The sequence below is a fragment of the Schistocerca cancellata genome, chromosome 2 (assembly GCF_023864275.1).
Source record: "Schistocerca cancellata isolate TAMUIC-IGC-003103 chromosome 2, iqSchCanc2.1, whole genome shotgun sequence".
NCBI classification, from domain to species: Eukaryota; Metazoa; Arthropoda; class Insecta; order Orthoptera; family Acrididae; genus Schistocerca; species Schistocerca cancellata.
Window position 1 is genome coordinate 542,134,216 of NC_064627.1, and position 21,940 is coordinate 542,156,155.

The 21,940-nt window shown below is 43.4% G+C and overlaps 1 protein-coding gene across 1 annotated transcript in view; it reads left to right on the forward strand.

The window, feature by feature from the left end:
- The first annotated feature begins 3,700 nt into the window (after nt 1–3,700).
- The window catches only part of LOC126162107 (uncharacterized), a 37,667-nt gene continuing 19,427 nt past the window's right edge, over nt 3,701–21,940 (forward strand). Inside the window, exon 1 of the mRNA XM_049918382.1 lies at nt 3,701–3,805. Within this exon, the coding sequence (XP_049774339.1) occupies nt 3,797–3,805 (9 nt within the window). The 5' untranslated portion in view covers nt 3,701–3,796. The remainder of the gene's footprint in view (nt 3,806–21,940) is intronic.

The window sequence follows — 21,940 nt, forward strand, 5'->3', positions numbered from 1 at the left end:
CGTACTTCTTTCCGCATTACTTTCTAACGTTACAATGCAGATCCGAAATTATTATTCTTGTGCACTTCATCTGCAGACCTTCATTCCTGTTTTGTTTCCATTTGGGAAGTTATTCATGGTCGTCTGTATGGCTCACGACGAATCGCAAAATAGTAAACAAATGAAACTGAACGTCTGGTTTAAGGTTACGACCCAAGAGGAAAACAAAACAGCTGTCTGTATAACAAGTAAGAACACGTTGGCCAAATAAAAAAACTAACTGTTAGTACTAACTATGCAGAGCGCAGTTTACGGACGTGCCTGTTCTCACCCCCCCCCCCCCCCCCCGCGAGAGCTGCGCCCCCTTCCTTTCTCTCCTGTACATTTCTATTAACACAGCCAATATTTTTGTGACATCTCTTTGATCAATAAAGTCAATAAAGCATTTGAAGACTGTAATACAAGGAGCATAATGTATACAATCGGACAAAAAATGAATGACAAAAATGCACTATCCTTTTTCCCTACGTGGTCTTCATACATAATACAGGTTATCGAAAATGGTAAGTTTAATAGATGCGTAACGGCACAAATTTCAGTGCCAGATATAAGGAAACGCTGAGCAGCACTGCACTAGTAGAACTACTGATGTCTTAAAAAAAGAAATTTTAAAAAGGGCAATTCACAAAAGGAAATGGAAACTTCTGAAGATGACTTTAAATATCAGAATATGCATTTCAGTGGAAATCCCTCGATGATAGGCGACTTACCTTCGAAGTAATGTTGAAGAAACCCAAACTATGTTTATAGCAAGTGCGGATTTGGAGAAAGATATCTGGTGATGTTGACACACACTTTGAAGTTCTGGAATAAACTATAGGCAGCAAAACTTTATTTACAACATTTACAGAAATCAGACAGCAATTCTAACAGTGGAGGAGTAGGAGGAGATCAGTGTGTAACGTCCCGTCGACATCGAGGTCATGAGAGACGGAGCACAAGCTCGGATTGGGGAAGGAAGTCGGCCGTGCCCTTTCAGAGGAACCATCCGGGCATTTTGGCTGGAGCGATTTAAGGAAATCACGGAAAAACTGAATCACGATGGCATGACGCGCGTTTGAACCGTCGTCCTCCCTAATGCGAGTCCAGCAATTCTAGCAGTGGATAATATATAAGGGAAGCTGTATTTGAGAAGGGAGTGAGACCGGGTTACTGCCCATCCGCAGTCAGTCTGTATACTGAGCAAGCTGCCAAGGAAACCAGAGAGAAATTTGGAAAGGGAAACAAAAATTCAAATGGCTCTGAGCACTATGGGACTCCAACGTCTGAGGTCATCAGTCCCCTAGAACTTAGAACTACTTAAACCTAACTAACCTAAGGACATCACACACATCCATGCCCGAGGCAGAATACGACCCTGCGACCGTAACGGTCGCGCGGTTCCATACTGGAGCGCCTAGAACCGCTCGGCCACAACTGCCGGCGAAAAGTAAACACTGAGTTTTGCCGATAACACCGTAATTCTGCCACAGAGAGCAAAGGGCTTGGAAGAGCAGTTGAGCGAGACGAGTACAGTCGTTGAAATATGTTATAAAGATCAGCAAAAGTACAACAAAGGTAATACAATGTAGTCGAATTAAATCAGGCGATACTGGCGGAATTGGACTGACAAGTGAGACACTAAAAGTAGCAAATGAGTTTCGCTGTAACTTCAGATGGCCGAAGTAGAAAGTTGTAAATTCGGGACTGGCAATAGCAAGAAAAAAATTTCTGAAGAAAATAAATTTGTTGACATGGCATGAAAATGTAGGTGTTAGGTAGCCTTCTCTGAAGGTGTTTGTCCGGAGTGTGGTCTTGTATGGAAATGAAACATGGACGGTAAGCTGCTGAGACAAGAAGAGAAAGAAAGCTTTTGAAATGTGGTGCTACAGAACAATGCTGGAAATTATATGGGTGGATCGCGCAACTAATGAAGAGGTACTGAACAGAATTCAGGAGAAAAAAAGTGTGAGCGCAATTTGACGAAAAGAAGGCGTGGGTTGATAGAACACTTTCTGGGACATCAAGACATCACCAAATGGAGCTGGAGGGTGTAGTACCGCAGATTATCGACACTGCCGGAGCCGGTGCCTCGAAGATTCTTGCGGAGGCCGCGAGCGGGCACCAGTTCTCAAGTCGAGGTTACTTTTAGTTGCTAGTTGGTGATGAAAGTTACACCGAGTTGTTGATAGACAGACGTACCAGCAAACATTGAGTGTACATAGATGCACGTCCGTGTCGGGCCTCTGCTGGTAGCTAGCCACTGCTGCCCCGAGTTGTCAACAGTGTAAGATTTCTTCAGCCACTAGCTGAGTACAATATAGGCTGATCCCAGCGGACGTTCGAGTCCTCCCTCGGGCATGGATGTGTGTGTTTGTCCTTAGGATAATTTAGGTTAAGTAGTGTGTAAGCTTAGTGACTGATGACCTTAGCAGTTAAGTCCCATTACATTTCACACACATTTGAACATTTTTAGCACAATATATTTATTTAATGTGCACTTGCATCAAATGGTTCAAATGGCTCTAGGCACTATGGGACTTAACTGCTGAGGTCATCGGTCTCCTAGAACTTAGAACTACTTAAACCTAACTAACCTAAGAACGTCACACACATCCATGCCCGAGGCAGGATTCGAACCTGCGACCGTAGCAGTCGCGCGGTTCCGAACTGTGGCGCCCATAACCGCTCGGCCACCGCGGCCGGTTGCACTTGTATCAATTAATCTTTTGCTTACCTGACCAAATTCGTACGGCAACAGATCCCTTTGGTATTCTTCCGTCTATTTGGTTCAAATGGCTCTGAGCACTATGGGACTTGACATCTGAGGTCATCAGTCCCCTAGACTTAGAACTACTTAAACCTAACTAACGTAAGGACATCACACACATCCATGCCCGAGCCAGGATTCGAACCTGCGACCGTAGCGGTCGCGCGGCTCCAGACTGAAGCGCCTAGAACCGCTCGGTCACTCCGGCCGGCTCCTGTCCATTTATCATTATCAGGGAGGATGTAACTTTTGGCTCCTCGCAACATAACGCTTACCGACATGCATTATAAGAGGGGGAAAGGAGGGGTAAAAAATCCACAGGAAGACCAAGACATGAGTACATAAGCAGGTTCAAATGGATGTAGATTGCAGAAGTTATTCGAAGATGAAGAGGCTTGCACAGGTTAGATAAGCGTAGTGAGGTGCATTAAAGTGCTCTTCGGACTAAAGACCACAACAATAGCGTAGTGAGTAGTGCTTGGCTAGGTCAGTAGATAAAACATTTGCCTGCGAAAAGTAAAGGTCCCAGGTTCGAGTCCCCGGTCAGGCACAGTTTTAATCTGCCTAGAAGTTTCAAAGCATACCAAAATTTGTCGATATACTTCGACTTTACCCTAGCATGTGACGATAAAGGCAAAGTGAGCCCGCCAAGTGTCGAGTACGGTGCGGGAGTGTGACGGCGACCCCAAACAGTGACGGCGTTTACGCGAAGTTCGCTGCTCCTGACAATCGGCCAATTGTGGCGAGTAGCTATGAGGGGTCTTTGGGTGGCGTTTAGCAGATTTCTGCCAAAAAGCGCTGGAAAAGCACGCCGCGCCTCTGGCGGCCGCGGTGAGTAAGCGACGCCCCCCCTAGCGGGGACGCGCCGGCGGCGGCAAGGACGCGCCGAGCGGCTCTTTTATGGCCGCCGACGCACGCCCCTGCCGCAGTTCGGCTCTGGGCTCTGTGGCGACGGCACCGCGGCGACCATGTCTCTCAACACCGCCTTCCGCGTACTCCATCAAGGTGATGCAGCTGGTGAGTACGCGACTAGTTCGTTCTCCCCGAATCCAACGCCGCCTGCTGAGAAGGGCGTTGCGCATCCGCGTAGCGCACTGGATCTCTTAACCACTGTGCAAAGAGCGAGCCGTCACCAAGGAAGTGTCACACGTCCTCATTCCCATGTCCTGACAGCCTCTTGCTAGTATAGGATGTGTATTTATTTATTCGTTTCGCACTAACCGACAAGAATCATAACCTAATTTCATTTCCCCATCTTCCTGTTTTCTGCTTTCCCAATATTATTTTACCCTCTTCTAGCTTTACCGTTTTCTTTCTGTTGTCATCTAATACTTGATTCTTGAAACATTATTTCTCAATTTCGATTTTAGAATGTCTTTTCTATTCGGTTACTTCTTTCTTTCTGCTCTTAACCAAGATACTATTTCATTTTTTTATAAATACAATCAACTATTTGTTTCGTTGCTGTCTCCTCACACAGTCTACAACGATAGCGAAAAATTGACCATCTTCATTTTGTCATTTAGTCCTATTTTTCTGTATACTTAACTAAATTTTCTGATTATTTATACTTTCCCCGCCGTCTTCCGTCTCTATTGCACCCATTACGTCTCTTGCAGCGCTTCTTTCTGATGTATCAATTTCTGGATACACTACGACTATAAACTGTACAGTGTAAAGTACTCACTGGCATATGAACATTCGGGTTTGACCGCTGTAGTGCAATGACTCAGTCTTGTGTTTCGAAATACGTATTTTAGTTACAATACATATACAAAATTACAGCGAATGTTCCAAATATTACCGATATTTCTATAACCCCTTTTTACTGCTGAAATCAGCAGCATTTATAAGAATTTTCTCCATCAGTTGTCACTGAGTGTCAAATCAACAATCTTGCGGGCTTCCATTATGTCTAGGAACGGTATTTTGGGTATTTGCACTGTACGTCACTGGGAGAAAATGATGGAATTTATTTTCTTCGTTATTGTCAAATTCGTTTCTAACCGCGTGTTGTAAGTTCAACACAGAAAAATTTATAGCTTACGGCAAGAGTGGAAGTGGCTACAACACCAAGAGGGGTTTTATTTGCCACGAATTTGAATCCCTCAATCCGCCTCGGAAAAATATTTTGGGCATTTGGTAGATGATTAAGTAATTCGTTGCGTCTCAGGATGTGGTATCTACTTGTCTCTCTACGCTTATTCTCTTTTCGTTGCCTTCTCCTGGAAGAAAAGTATCAACTCTCAAATTTTCGCGCTTAAAGGTTAATATTGAAACATATTTTTCGTTAAATTTAATTTTGTCGTTGGACTAGGTTATTGTGCCTTTATTACTTTTAGCCGGCCAAAATTCACTATGTCTCTTAGTGAATATATGCCCCTTTATAAAATTCAAGGCGGTTGAACGCGAGTCGTCTCTATAGTTACGTTTAATTTCTAATGACGACAAGCTTGCCGCGACAACCAATGTAAGTTTTTTAACAATCCGTGTAAAGTTACAGTGCATTTAAGTTTCTTTGATCTCCGCCTTCAAAAAATTTGGCCTGTCTCATAAAATGAATCATCTTGGAATTCATTCGATTGATGGCCAGCCACTAGTAGATTTGAACCTTGGTCCTCCTGAACGCAATACTTGTCCCTTGACTCGCACTTACCCGTCAGCCATACTGCTTTCCCAATAGTTAAAAAGCGGTGATGTTAACTTTGTGACACATCTTCGCGCACTTCTCAGGTATCTTTTGAAGCAGTTTTCTATTTCGCAACTGCTCACATGTACGGGTACCCCTATGTTGGTAAGAGCCTAACCTAGGCTAACAACTTAGGCTTCAGAGTCCAGCACAACACTGCCCTTAGGAGTGAACGTGTACATCTCCTCTACTGGCTTGGCGGGGGGACATGAGCTCGGGAGCAAGAGCGTTTGTTTTCACAGTTTTACGAGTATGAGTCACACTGCCGCTGGAGCGACAGCTGCTGTGTGTTCTGGAATTTCTTGATCACCGCGGCTCCAGCTCACTCCACACAGTTCGTGATGCACGGCAGGCTACAGACGACGTAGCTCCTACCACAACCGTTGTATTCAGCTTCTAAGTTGAACGGCTCTGACTTCTGGCCTAGAATCTAACCCATCTAGTTATACACACCTAACTGGAACTTGCTCCGGACCACATAGAAACTGCAGCTTATTCTGCTGCTGTTCCTTTTTAGTTAAGCAAGTTCGGAAAATTACTGATGTAACTTGGTTCAGAAACAACGATGGAATTATCCATTTCTTGGTGCAAATTTCTGTATCTGTGAAGCTAGCTTAGAAGCACGAGGACTCGAAAAGTATAAAGATTTCGCTACTTGCTTCTATTTTCTGTAATAGCGACAAATACGGAGTTTTCTTTTACTTAGCCACTACAGTTTAGAATGTCATCTAGCGATTAGAGTGCAGCCTTTCTCTACCATAGGACTAGGAGGGCGAGGCTGGCGGTCCCGTCCCCGCAGCCGCTTTTTACATCGGGGAAACAACACCAGTGTCATTTGATACACTGAGTGAGCCTACGTAAGTCCGTCTGGAACGGTTCAAAAGAGGAAAAATCCACGCTCGTATTCGGAACTTAATTTGCAGTTCCAGAGCCGGATTCTACTGCTCCACCCACTATACCATCACGACCACACTTCCCTCGGTGTAGTGAGCTAAACATGTACCTATCTCGTTTGCACCACATGGTGGCTTCTCGGGCATAACAGTCCTTGCTGTGTTTTCGTTGTTATGAAAGGGAAGAAGGAAATCAAGGTTGAAATGGCTCTACGTACTATGGGACTTAACATTTGAGGTCATCAGTCCACTACACTTAGAACTACTTAAGCCTAACTAACCTAAGGACATCACACACATCCATGCCCAAGTCAGGATTCGATACTGCGACCGTAACAGAAGGAAGTCTAGGTTTTACGGTCCCGTCGATGATTATGTAACTGGAGGACAAGCACTGAAGGGGCAAGGCTGCGAAAGGAAGTCAGTAGTGGCCTATTAAAAATAACAAACTTAATAATTTCTTTAAGTAAATAAATCACGAAAAGCCTAAATCTGGGTGACTGAACTGGGATTTTTAACCCAGTCAAACGTATTAAGCACCTCACTCGATTTTCTTGTTATGTATAATAGTGGAAAGACAAGAGAGTGGAGCCCAGTCACAGCCTAATTTCTAGGAAGGGACACCTGAGTTAAACCTACATTTCGAATTAACGGAAAGCAGAAAGATTGGCGCCGAAAGTTCCGTCGGCGACTAAGACAGTCGAAGCGAAAATACGCATTGCGTAAGGATCGAGCACGAAATCAGTTGCAGCCTGAAAATATACAGTGATTTGGCTTCAGTCAGTTGGTAAAGTCCGAAATGTGGACGGCTGAACGAGGATTAGAACGCCCACACTGCCGAATGCGAACTCAGTATCTTTACTGTCCTGTCGCGTTGCTCAGTCTCGGTAAATGGATAACCGACAGCAGTGCCAAGTTCTCTCACTCGACATTACTTTGCGGAAAAGTTTGGGTTTTAATTTGCACGATTCAGCACAATCTGAAAATCAGGAACAGTACAATAGCAGCGCTTCAGCTCTTGAAGACCAAAATGCTGGTAGAGAAAATTTCTTCTATCATCCGGATTCGAAATGACTCCCTCCAGGTCTGGTGCCGGCGTTTCATAGGCAGTCAGGCTGCGTAGAAGTTTAGTCGGCAACCGAGGGATTCAGAAGCTGTTTGTATTCAACGGCACCCCTTAAGAAAGGGAAAACAGTCAGCTCAAATAGTGTTCGTGCTCAATGAACGTGCAGGGTTAAGGAGTCCTCTTTTTTTAACGTCCCGGCGCCTAGTTTCTTAAATGTTCGGTTCATCATCTGTGTCCGCGTCTTAATTTTTGAAAGACAAACAATTGAAACGTCCCCTTAGAAAAATTAATGAATTACTGTGCTGATAAACCCCTACGTTATTTGATTTTCAAACAGCTGAGCAAAACTGAACGTACTCAGACATTTCGCTCTTTACTTATTCTGATCAACACTAAACTGACACACAATATTTTTACAGCAACGCAATCTGACTTTTAATAATCCCTACAAAAGAATGGCACTGACTAACAATAACCTATACCTTTCATGAATCACTTACCTCACAAAAATCTTCGTCACTCAACTACTGCAATACAGCGAGCGCCACTACTGCCAGCTAAATAAAAGATTCAAACTACTGAAGACACTAATCACTGATAGACATAGTTAGCAAATGAAAGATTTTGATAAAGAACAAACAATGTATTTACCTTAATAGTGTTCAAAAGTCATCATATATATATATCAGTTCATGACATCCAGTCTTACAAATTTACTGTCTCTGATGGACACACGTCCAGATCATCCGCTCTCAAAACTCCGCCATTTCTCTCCCCACATCCACCACTGCTGATGGCTCACTTCCAACCGCGCAACGCTACGCGCTGTTTAACAGCCATCTGCCCAACACTACAATAGCGATTATTGCAACAATGCCGAGCGGCCTCAGGTTGCACACAGCACGGTCAGTGATTTTCATATAGAGCGCCACGTGGCGTTACCAATAAAAAAAAACCTAAACAGCCCACTTACACAATGTACGCGTCTGACCCGGGCTTGTGGGCCATGGTGGTGGCGTACAGGAAGTGGGTGTATTTTGCAGCTGCGGCCTAACACGCCGTAAAACGCTGCTCACGCTAGCGACTGAATGGACCACCCGAGAAACTGGGTCGGGTCTGACCGTGACAGAACACTCTAGCCACACGCCCACAGACGCCTGGACATGTAGGTGAAGCGAACAAAAACACTTACGTGCCGCGGCTCCGCAGATTACTGTGAATTATTTTGAAACACTTAACGCAGTTCTTCTAAAGATTGTTGTAGGCCACAATTCACGGAGATCTTTATTTACCTAAGACTCACTGAACAACAGAATTATTGCTACAATAATAATAATAATGTAAGGTTATTCTCAAATACCTCTGCGGTTTCAGAAGACGGCTGCACTAAAACAGCACGACGTAAAACAAATAGACACACATACCAGTGGTCAGAGCATGTCTCCGGGTTTCGATTCGTACTATGCGCCGATGCACAGTACACTACTTTCAGATCATGGTGTATAATGGAGAGATGCTTGCATTTTGTGTCATTGAATTGCTGAAAGTGAGTCAGTTCTGACGGCATGTCGTTCCAAATATCAGGTGAAAGCAGCAACAGATAAAGTTATCCATGGGTGGTACAACAAATTTCGTAAGACTCGCTGGTTATGTGGTGCGAAGAAAGCAGACTATCCAGAACCGTTCGCAGAGGAGGAGGACGGTGTGCGGGAATATTTCTCCAGGAACCCGAAGAAATCGACGAAACTTGGCAGCGGGGCGAGGTCGGTCTGTCGTCCTTTCCTCTCCTTACTCTGTCTCTCACTCACTTTCATCGAACAGTTTACCTAGCTCTATATTTCTTCCTTCCGACGTCCCTTCACTCTGCAGTATTAGATACACGCTAGGCAGAGTAATGCAGCGTTGATAAAATCATTACCTAATACCTACCATACGGAGCCCGCGTAACTCAAGTTGCAAATCATTTCCTGTAAGTTCATTTTCACAAATTTCGGGCGATAGGAGAATGCAGTTTAATTGCAGTAAGCATTTGAAAATTCTATTAACGTCTTTTTATTTATAAGGAAGCGCATGAAATGGCTATCAAGTCCGTGTTTAATGATGCAAATGCTCTATCATTCCAAGTTCACTGTTTATCCCACATATTTCACATGTAAAAGCAGCGAGAATTCCTGCAAGTCCGACCTGATTAATTACGCGATCTTCAGTCACTGACCCATCATTATTAGCGAGTTGAACATTCGGTCGTTTCAGTTGTTTTCTATGTCAGAAGTGCTCGCCAAAGTATTCCATAAAGAACACGGAATATGCCACGCGGAATTGTCTCTACGACCAAAAGATCACACGCTTATAAAACTTCAACTAATTTTTTCAGAAACATCAAACTTTCCTCAAAATGTTCGTAAATTAAGCCGCCTTAGTCAAGACACGTTTTAAACGCAATTAACTCACTAGTTCATTTTACATATTACTTTCACGGAGATATCTAGCATGGTGTTACCCCGAAGCAGGTTAGCGAGCAACTCTCTCGATGTTCCTCTCCTCTCTGCCTATCCACTTCTCTGCGTGTGGGAACCGCTTAGTTCTGATTGGCTATTGATCTGAATGACCCATCATAATGATTCTCCAAGATCATTCTTGCGACAAAACTTGCCTTAGCCAATCACTAATCAAATAGTCATTTACGTCATTACAATTTCAATTTCTAATATATTGTTTAATAAAATAGAACGAAATGCAAAATATTCTTTAAATTAATATATAAACTTTTTCCGCTTTAGACTTTTATTCTGGCTACTCACTTACAAAAGCAAGCACACATCTACATACGTCATCAGCATCGTGGCTGCAACACAATTTCAGTTTTATAAGGTTTTCCATAAAATGACATTAAGTTTTAACGTATCTCCCACATACATTCTCTGATTCTTTCCCACGTACTCACACAACAAAAAATAATAAACAAATAATGATTTCGAATGATTTTTATACTACGTAACGTAGAGTGATTAAAGTTTTGAAAAGAAAATTCCAGTTAAGTGATTTTAGATACTGTGAGATTTGTTATGACTTCAGATGATGATAAAAGACATTTGGTTATTGTTCCTAACTGAGTTTTGAAACATACGAGTCGGTTTTAGGATATTTAAGTGATTTTCCCGATCTCTATAACTATGATAGATAAAATCTGAGATTCTGACAGGATCCTTTCCTTAATAACAAAAGATTGTGTACCAAGTTTGAACAAGATCGGATGATATTTACTATGGTTTATTTAGATTCGTAGGGGGTATGAATTTGCATACCGCCAATGTTAGTTGAGACCGTTCTCACGGCTGGTAGCGTCAGCCGCGCTGTGAGTCAGAGAGAAGAGAAAACGTAGCCATCCTGAAGCCATCCTGCTACACGGCTACGCGCCTTACTGCATCGAATGTTATTTCGTAATAACTTGCTACGTTACACACTTGCGAACAGAAACTGTAGATACCGCAGTCAAGCGTCTGGTGCATTGTACACAGACGGCTGCATGTAAACCATATTGGCTGGCGTTGTTAGATGCGCTGACTAAAAAAATGGTTCAAATGACTCTGAGCACTATGGGACTTAACTTCTGAGGTCATCAGTCCCCTAGAACTTAGAACTACTTAAACCTAACTAACCTAAGGACATCACACACACCCATGCCCAAGGCAGGATTCGAACCTGCGACCGTAGCGGTCGCGCGGTTCCAGACTGTAGCGCCTAGAACCGCTCTTCCTCTCCGGCCGTCGATGCGCTGACTGCTTGGGACACTAGCATGAGTTTTTGCAATGACCTGCGGCAGTTACTGCAAGGAGACGGTTCTTCACAAAAGCTGGTTTTTAGTTGTGAAGCCATGTATCGCGTGTCTGGAAAGGTTAATTGTCATAATCTGCGTATTTGGGTCATAGGACATCCACACCAGATTGTGAAACGCATTCGTGGTTCACCTAAAGTTAACATCTTTCACGCCAATGCTCTTCAAAAGTACGGACCAATTTTCTTTACGCATAAATCTGCGGTTGATTTCGTGTAGCTGGACATATTTTAGCAATCCTTTATGCTATAATTACAGCAAGACAGTAGAAATTTCATTTTGCAACAAGACGGCGATCGACCACATTTACTTTTAGACATTCGTGATTGCCTCAGTGCCAAACTGCCTCAGCGTTGGTTCCCATCACGACTCAGCTATTCGGCCGGCCGCTGTTATCGAGCGGTTCTAGGTGTTTCAATTCGAAACCACGCGGCTGCTACGGTCGCAGGTTCGAATCCTGCCTCGGGCAAGGATGTGTGTGACGTTTTTAGGTTAGCTAGGTTTCAGTAGTCCTAAGTTCAGGGGACTGATGACCTCAGATGTAAGTCCCATAGTGCTCAGAGCCATTTTAACCATTTGATTTTGTAAACGTCTCTACGGCAGCGCCTCATCAAAGCTCTATAGAGGGCTATTGTTCCAGCCTACATCCGTTTACGCTTCGCAGTTGAAAGCTGTCAAAAAGCCCTGCAAGGCATCAGGGATTTCCTGAAGTTGACTCTAATGTAGGAGTGTGTTAGTTGCAAAGAACAAATGTATTAGAATTTCATGCATGATGCATTTTCTCACGTATCTCATTTTTTTATAACGTTATATCTCCTGAACTACGATAGGTAGGTGGTTTTTACCCTTACAGCGATTGTTATCTGACGGTAGGAGATGTGAGTGCCAAGTCTGGCACATACGTACACCCATTTTTCTAATATGTGTGGATTCGCAGCCACATCAATCTGACATGAGAGCTAAACTTCGAATCAGCACAGGACTCGACATAAAGATGACATTTACAAATCTGCAGAGCATCAAAAGTCGAATAAAAGCCAGCACGACAAATGGAAAAATCAGTAAATAACGATGTAAGGTGATAATATTGTATAACTGCTCTTCAACAACGATCGTCAGTATTTAGAGAAGAAGATCAATTGAAAATACATAGCCGGCCGCGGTGGTCTAGCGGTTCTAGGCACTCAGTCCGGAACCGCGTGACTATTACGGTCGCAGGTTCGAATCCTGCCTCGGGCATGGATATGTGTGATGTCCTTAGGTTAGTTAGGTTCAAGTAGTTCTAAGTTTTAAGGAACTGATGACCACAGATGTTAAGCCCCATAGTGCTCAGACCCATTTGAACCATTTTTGAAAATACATAGCAGTCATATTAAGTACGTTTCTTTTGCTTAGCAGGTAAATATAGCCGGATAATATGGTTACAGTACTCGACTTACTCAGTTAGCATTAATATACAGGTAATCGCATGAAGAATGGTCAATACTCAGGGACATGACAGGAACGAAGATTCAAAGCAAAATAGTCTGGTCAATATGGATTCTACATTGCATACCTTAAGAGCTGTCAGCAATCTTTTCGTCTTCGATACTGTAGATTAGAGCTCTTCTGCTGGAAGCGCTTTGCTTTCCACATTTTGAGAGGTAGCGGTATGGAAACAGGAAAAAAGTCCAGTAAACATGAGTTCTAAAAGGCATACCGTCAGCACTATGAGCACTTGCTCATCTTCGCTACTGTGAAACACATGTTCTCCATTGAACAATGAGCTCATATCTCTTAAGGAATGCATTTTGTAGCCCATACTTACTAGACTTTTTTGCTTAGAAGCAGCATTCCTGTGAGACCCCTGAAAACTGACCATTCCTCTTGGCACACCATGCATGCGAGGTTGCAAGATGAAGCTTGTAACGCGTATTAACATTCGTCTCCCGTGCAGCATCTTTCCGCAAAATAAAATTTCACCGGCATGACTACAATTGCCGATGACGTTTGAACCGTACCGATTCATTATTAGTTTGCCGCGTCAGAGGTTGCAGGAGAGAGTCACCTGAAAACGTCAAGAAAGCGGAGCACGTGAGGCTGTTGTGGAACAATGAGCTAAGTGAGCAGGGCCTTGTTTTCAGTTAGAGCAATTAGCGAAGGGACAAAACAGGTTGCACAAAGCGTCGGCGGTGGAGCACTGCCCGCCCCAGCACGGGTTCCCGCCAAGTTGAATCACCTGTATTACACCGCGCCAGCCAACGCCACTCCACCGATGACGCACTCATATTTCTATTCCTCGCGTGCTCGCATCTAATGGCACATGTTCCGGTCGACTCAGCAGCTATTTGCAGTGCTTATCCAGCAACGACGAAGCTTTCTGACGGTCCCTGATATCTCACGAATCGACTTCAAATTCCAATTCGCTTCCGAATCTCTCTCCCCCCCCCCCTTTTCCTTCTTCCTAGCGCTGATGTATGCCTACACTTCCCACCGATAATGCGATAATGTGATTATTTCATTTGCTGTCGTAGAAGACGTAATTTCCAGCATTCCGCTAGGTGTCATATTCGCGCCAAAGAAACTGGTATAGGCATGCGTATTCAAATACCGAGATATGTAAACAGGCAGAATACGGCGCTGTGGTCGGCAAAGCGTATGTAAGACAACAAGTGTCTCGCGCAGTTGTTAGATCGGTTACTGCTGCTACAATTGCAGGTTACCGAGATTTAAGTGAGTTTGAACGTGGTGCAGTTGGTGCGCGAGCGATGGGACACCACCTCTGAGGTAGCGATGAAGTGGGTATTTTCCCGTACGACCATTTCACGAGTGTACCGTGAATATCAGGAATCCGGTGAAACCTCATACCTCCGACATCGCTGCGGCCAGAAAAAGATCCTGCGGGAACGGGACCAACGACGACTGAAGAGAATCGTTCAACGTGACGGAAGTGCAACCCTTCCGCAAATTGATGTACATTTCAATGCTGGGCCATCAACAAGTAGCAACGTGCGAACCATTGAACGAAACATCATCGATGTGGGCTTTCGAGCCGAAGATCCACTCGTGTACCCTTGATGACTGCACGACACAAAGCTTTACGCCTCGCCTGGGCCCGTCGACACCGACATTGGACTGTTGATGACTCGCAACATGCTGCCTGGTCGGACGAGCCTCGTTTCAAATTGTATCGAGCGGAGAGGCGTTTACGGGCATGGAGACAATCTCATAAAACCACGGAGCCTGCATGTCAGCAGGGGACTGTTCAATGTGGTGGATGCTCTGTAATGGTGTGGGGCGTGTGTAGTTGGAGTGGTGTGGGACCCCCGATATGTCTAGATATGGCTCTGACCAGTGACACGCACGTAAGCATTCTGCCTGATCACCTGCACCTATTCATGACCATTGTGCATTCCGACAGACTTGGGCATTTCCAGTAGGAAAATTGGACACCCCAAACGTGCAGAATTTCTGCAGAGTGGCTCCAGGAACAATCTTATGAGTTTAAACTGCCGGCCGGAGTGGCCGAGCGGTTCTAGGCGCTACAGTCCGGAACCGCGCGACCGCTGCGGTCGCAGGTTTGAATCCTGCCTCGGGCATGGATGTGTGCGATGTCCTTAGGTTAGTTAGGTTTAAGTAGTTCTAAGTTCTAGGGGACTGACGACCTCAGCAGTTAAGTCTCATAGTGCTCAGAGCCATTTGAACCATTTTTGAGTTTAAACACTTCCGCTGGCCAACAAACACCCAGACGTGATCATCATCGAGCATATCTAGGATGCCTTGCAACACACTGTTCACAAGAGATCTCCACCCCGTCGTACTCTTACGGATTTATGGACAGCCCTGAGGATTTACAGAGTCAGTTCTCTTCATCACTACTTCAGACATTTGTCGAGTCCATGCCACGTCGTGTTGCGGAACTTCTGCGTGCTCGCGGGAGCCCTACACGATATTAGGCAGGTGTACCAGTCTGTTTGGCACTCAGTGTATACGTCCCATGTAATTCCATTGATTCCGAAACTCCAACGCATTTTAAATATGTAAACAAGTCGCATTTTCAAAACCAACGGATCACTTGCGAATGCAGCTACTCAAGCCAAATACTAGATATTTTGTTCCTTGTATTTATCAGTCCCCCAAATTTTCCCTTCCTATACTATCTGAGTTCTTCTTCAAGATCAGAACATCATGATCTATGGTAAATAAGCGCCATACGACACTCGCATCTCATGCTCAGACAGATGGCAACATTTCGTATTGCCTCATTCGGAAGGAACACCTACAGGGACACGAAATTTGCAGATAAATATCGTACAGCGTATAAAGGAAACTAATGACGGAATATATTTAAAATCTCATCTTCTAAATATCGTATCTGCGTAGCCGTGATGGTTGGTTGGCAGTGGTGTCCAGTAGGTGGTGTACAGTTCCAGAGCATCAGACTATTCCATAATGTTGCTGCATAAATCCAAATCCCGAACATCACCCCAGTAAGCCTGTATATGAAATACTTGGTGAGGATCCGTCAGTGGGATGGAGTGGCACACCTTGGCAAGGGGATAGCTTAGGATGTCGGGCAGCGTCAACATGCGCACTTGTAAGTACAAAACCGCATTCTGTCGTACAGAAATGTCGCTCTACGCGATACTATATTGTGAGCAGGCATTTATAAACAATATTACTCATTCCTAGGTAAATGATCGCAAGCTGGTGAGATGCTTCCCTTATTCTTGTGTTTCACTCAGCGTTATTTGAATTTAGTTCTTTCTTCTATAATAATTTTGCTGCTGAAGAAGAGAATCAGTCAGGTTCATCCTCTGTCACGTTTACCGTTATTCACTAACTTTTAACTTCCATTTCTCTCGCTTAAGACTGTGCGTGTAGGAGACAATGGTGTCAAGCTTTGTGGGCGTGAACTACGTCAGGTTCCAATGTTAACAACATTTCAAGTAAAATCGTGCAGCTTGTAAGAGCCCGAGTCAGCTGGTCTCTGATCGGACGCGGACAGGACCACAGCGTATCCAACAGGAGTATACCCAGCAAAGAACGCTCGTGTTCATCCGCCCTGTGAGTTCGTGCTACTGTTTCCTCTCTTACCAAACAGACCTTCGTGGCGCAGTGGTTGAACCCTTAACCTACGATTTAAGTTCCAACGGCCTTGGTAAAAAATGTGCACTCGACTGCCCGGCCTCCGAATCATCCCACGGTACGGTAAACCAGTCTGATGTTGCGCCAATCGCGCAAGACTCACGAAATAAGTACATGTGTAATATCCAACTGGTTTAATTTTGTGAAATATTTGATAAGTAATTACAGCCTCAAATAATAATTGTGTTAGAGATACAACAAAGGATTTATTATCAATCAGTACAGTACAATATAAACCAAGACCATTTATCTTCATTTCCTGAGTACATTCATAGTTCAAGTAATTACACTTTTGCAAAAAGTAAAACACAAATCAGTGGTCTTCAAGGGAGTGGTATCGTTCGAAACATGCGGGTAAATCTAATGGAACTTTGCATCTCTTGCACTATCACGTTGTTACAATAAGGTTTTCTTTTTTATTTCTCGTGAAAACTTTGCAGAGCTTTCATGGTCTTGATTCTGATGCTGTTGGGTCAATATGCCCAGGAAAATAGAGCCAATGCTCCGCTTGTAGTCTCTCTGATAAATCTCCGCACGATACTCGTCCCCGTCCTTTACATGTAATCTGGTTTTGTTGTATTCATCAGTAATGATTCGACTATTTCAATCCTATAATCAATGTAACTCTGTTTTTCTCGTTTGTTATTTTACTGCAATATGTACAAGTTCGATATCGAACAGATAAATTTTTCGATATCCTTTCATGTATTTTCTCAAGTTTGGGAAGCATACTAGTACTTGGTCTTGTCGATCAATAACAATCATTCCCTTGTTGTACCCAATAACACAACTTACATCCTTGTGTAACCATTTATATGAACATCACGCTATTTTTCCATTTTACAGCGAGTATTCGATCGCAGCTCCACATTCTGTAGTCCCTCTTCTTTAATTTTATTTTACAGAAGTCTTTTGGCGTATTGTTTCTAATCGAATGTTTTATAGCTGTGCGAAAGTGTAATTTTGGTGAAGATTACTAATTATCTAGGTATAAGGTTTGTCCTGTGCATAACAACGACTGTGATAGCTTTTTTGTGTCACCACACTTTATCTTATCATAGCTGCATATGTTATAAGGACACAGCAATAACCTGAATCTGACTCTCACAATTTGTAAAATGTATGTAATACCGAATCGTGCTCTTTTAGGTGGATTGAGTTGTTTGTAAGATATGCATTCCTTCAATTTCACGAGCGATTCATCGATATTAATGTCCTGTTTCATTCTATGCACTTCTTTAAATTTCTAATTCAAATATACAACTTGGTCACAGGTCTTATTTTTTCTCAGTTTGTCTGTATTGGCAACCAGATTGGCAGAGTGCAGACATCTTATAATGCCGCCGAAGTGCAAATATCTTGTAATTTGTAGATATATTTTAGCGGCATTGTTTTGCTAAATATGGGCGTTTCTATAACAACTCTCTTCGACCAGTTCAGTTGAATTTTGGTTTTTTCACCTGCGCCATTATTACTGATAATGCTAAGAAGTATCTTTTAATTTCATTACAATCCACAGGAAACCTATTGTCGATTGTTCATATTCTGTTTGGATTGGTTTGTATTTGTTCTGCGTACCGGTTAGTCTCGTTTACAATATTTTCCCAGAACATGTTATCAAATATTATGTTAAATATATCTAGGTCTCTTTTATTTACTCCTACCTGACGTACGGTTGCCCCTTTCTCGTCAGTAAAGACTGTACAGTTCCAGATCTTTTGACTGCTACTTATTTCTTTTCATATCCAGGCTCTCCGTAGTTGATCTCCGTCAGCTGTATCATCCTCAATAACTAATCGCTTGCATTTTTGTCGTACAGGACGTATGATGTCATTATTGTCACTGTCGGCAGCAGAAGTATCAACATAGCGCTCAATGTAACCACTTCATTTGCGTTTTGAAACATTTTGTGGGGAAACGCCCCTAATATATAAGAACATATATTTCGACGTGCGAACGTGACCAAGAATAACGTGTAACTGAATGTGACACAAAGAGATAATAATCTATCACCACGAGCCTGGTCTGTGCTGTGCGTGTTGGACACACCACAAGTCGCGACCGATTTCGCCCGACCAACTTACCACAAGCCGCGCTCGTGATAATCACGTTTGGGCCGAATACCGGACCACGAACCTCGCACATGGTTGCAGGTTAAGGGATTAAGGCAGGGCTTAACAACTCGCCGGTTTTGAGCGCGAGTACTCGCGTCTGCTCAGGCACGTGCTCGCGAGCAGGTGGAAGGTCGCGGAGTAGGGAGGGAGGGAAAATGCGCGCGCACGTTTGAATGTGATCTCGCGTTCGTAGCAGATTTAACTAGCCATCTGAATGCTTTGAACATTTTACTACAAGGTAAAGATCTGCTAATTACTCATTTCATAGATCAAATACGAGCTTTTAAAATGAAATTGACACTTTGGGTGAGTCAGCTGGAAACAGGAAACCTAGCTCATTTTCCTAAATTATCATCCATGCAAGATGTTCACAAAGACTGCGAACATTATTCACATAGTTTAGTTAATCAGCGCTTTCAAGACCTGACAGCACTAGACAGTGATTTTGATCTGTTCTCTCCATATTCAGCGAATATTTAAGAGATTGGTCCTGAGCTGCAGCAAGAAATTATTGACTTGCAGTGTGACAGAGAATACAGAGACAACTTTCAGAACAAGAAAAACATTTTGGAATTCTACAGACACTTCCCTCAGGATAGATTTCCTCGTTTGCACAAACTGGCGGCTACAATAATTTCAATGTTCGGTTCCACGTATGTTTGTGAACAACTGTTCTCTGCAATGAAATGTAACAAGACGCGCCTGAGAAACGCATTGTCTGATCGAAATTTAAACTGCACGCTGCGCCTAAAATGCACAAGAACAATTACTCCGAACATAGACGCAATTGTAAAGGTACAAGATAACCGAGAATCCCACACTTCAGTGACACCTTTTATTGTGTAACAGTTCACATGTTAATGTGAATGTAGAGGCATACACTAGGCTAATAAAATTATGTGGCACGTGTACATTCTCCTTTATTTGTTTCATTTGTCGCAGTAATAATTCGTGAGTGATATCCCTGCAGGTGGCCGCGGATTTACATTGACTGGCGGCAGCTGTAGTGTGCCCCACGTGACTCTCCCCACTCTCAGCTCTGGTCCGGTAAGGGGGGGAGGGGGGGGGGGGGGGGTAGCGTGCTCGCGCTGCTCCGTGCTCGCGCCTTGCTGCTCACAACTTGCTCCGCGAGCAAGCCCTGGATTAAGGCACTGAGATCGCATTCGGAAAGAGCAGGGTTTAAACCACTGTCTGCCATTTCACGTTACGTTTACTGTAGTTGGGCTAAATCATTATTGATCAATGCCAGGACGTTCTTGTGGAAAGGATGAAACCGATTTCTTTTTACATCCCTGCCCGTTATGGCCTCCTAATCCGTCTCCAATAGCCTCGTCGTCGAAGGAACACTCCTGTCTTTTTTCCTTACTACGGCGCCGTTTAGACTATAGGTATATTACGTACGTAGATTGTGGGCAGTTGGGAATGTGGGTCTCACGGGAAGCGTGCAAGGGATAAGTCTCTACAGTCGCGCTATTCATATGTGTCCTCGGTGGCTCGGATGGATAGAGCGTCTGCCATGAAAGCAGGAGATCCCTGGTTCGAGTCCCGGTCGGGGCACACAGTTTCAGCTGTCCCCATCGAGGTATATCAACAACACCTGTCGGCAGGTGAGGGTTTCAATTAATTATCGTTTATACACCAGAAGTAATACAATGCCTTGCTACAGCGATTTTAGAAGTAAAAATAGCTTTTCATTCGCTTGTCCTCAGAATACGGCATAGGCGTCTGCATCTGCATAGGCACATGCTTAAAAGAATAAATTACTTTTGAGAAAGCTTAGTTTTGATCACACAAACAAATGAGCACGTTTGCTTTGTAGAGAATCCTAATCACAGCCGACAGTTCAAAAAAAAAAAAAAAAAAAAAAAAAAACCGTTGCTATGCTAAATTTGCAATTCTTATACTAGTAGTTTTGGAATTATTAACTGGGCCCCACTGCATGAACGGAAATTTCGCGGAAGACGCAGGCACAACTATCTGAGTAAATTAAAGCAGATATATGTAGTATGAGCTGCTCAAAGCAGCTGGTACAATACTTTTCCAGAAAAACAGAGACCGTCGCTTGGTCCCAGCTGTTGGCGAGTGCCTTCCTTAAGGCGCACTAGCCAACCGAGAATTCCAGAACGGCAGCGGTGTGTAGGCGCTGTCGTAACTCGTGCCATTTCCTGATTCCGCAATATAACTGATGTCACATCCAACGCCCAAGCGCAGTCACAACGGACTTCACTCAGAAGCCGACATCACGATGTCCTCTAGGGGCGTTTATAGCCACCGCTTACGACCACCGCGAGGGAAACGAACAGCGGGGCTCTGTCCTCCCTCTCCCCCCCCCCCCTCCCTTCTCTTCCCTGTTCCAGCTTTGCGTTGATCTGAAAAGAAACAGGCAGGAGATTAAGATTTTAACCCTTTCATGGTGAAAATTTCTTTTGCTTAGATTTGGAAAATAAAAGGTCAGAAATTGTTTCGTTTTGTGATTAATACACATTCACTACCAATAAACTTTTAAATTGGTCGATTCTGAAGATCGAAGTGGTACGCATGTGTCTCACGAACCTAACTACAGTCATGTTTTCACATGAATCTAGGATTTTCAGAGTTGATTTATTAATTTTGGACAGATTTCATCAGGAAGGCAAATAATGGAAAAAAGTATAACAAATCAGTACCAAAACACATTTATTCTTCTGACAATGAAAAACATGAAATAGTGCATACAGTTTTTCAACATAACATTTGAAGATAGCTTTTAAATATCACACACCAACGTTTTCTATATTCAATTACGTTTTCTGGGACATACATGTCCTACTACATCCTAATTAAGTAAACCGACGTGTGTAGTAACATTTCAAAACAATGTCTACGATGTATACTTATTTTTATTTCTCGTGGACCTGCAGCGTTGTATATGCTCTGTAAGGACATTATACCAGGTGATCAAAAAGTCAGTATAAATTTGAAAACTGAAGAAATCACGGAATAATGTAGATAGAGAGGTACAAAATTTTTAAAGGTGCTGAGGAAGATAGAAAGAGACATCTGGTACCCCAGATTTCCTATCTTTTAAAGCTGGTGCATACTTGCCTTTTCTACTCCGATAGGAGAAATTTCCTGATTACCTTCGTTTCCCTGCTACAGCAAGGCATTTCACTCGTAGGAAAATAACTTTATGGGTCACTAAAATTTTGATAGTTTACTTATCTGCAACTAAGCCATTGCAAAACTAATTTTACATTGCAGACCGGTTTTGACGTGCACAAAAATTTTGCATCTGCTTCAGTGCTACAAAATGGGACTTCCAGAACCCTTCTTATAACAGAGACACTTTGCAGCATATTTTTCCGGGTTACGTCACTTTATAAACTTTGTTTTCGCCTCACACCAATTATTACGTGTATATTTTACGTGTACAAGTAGGATGAATTTGA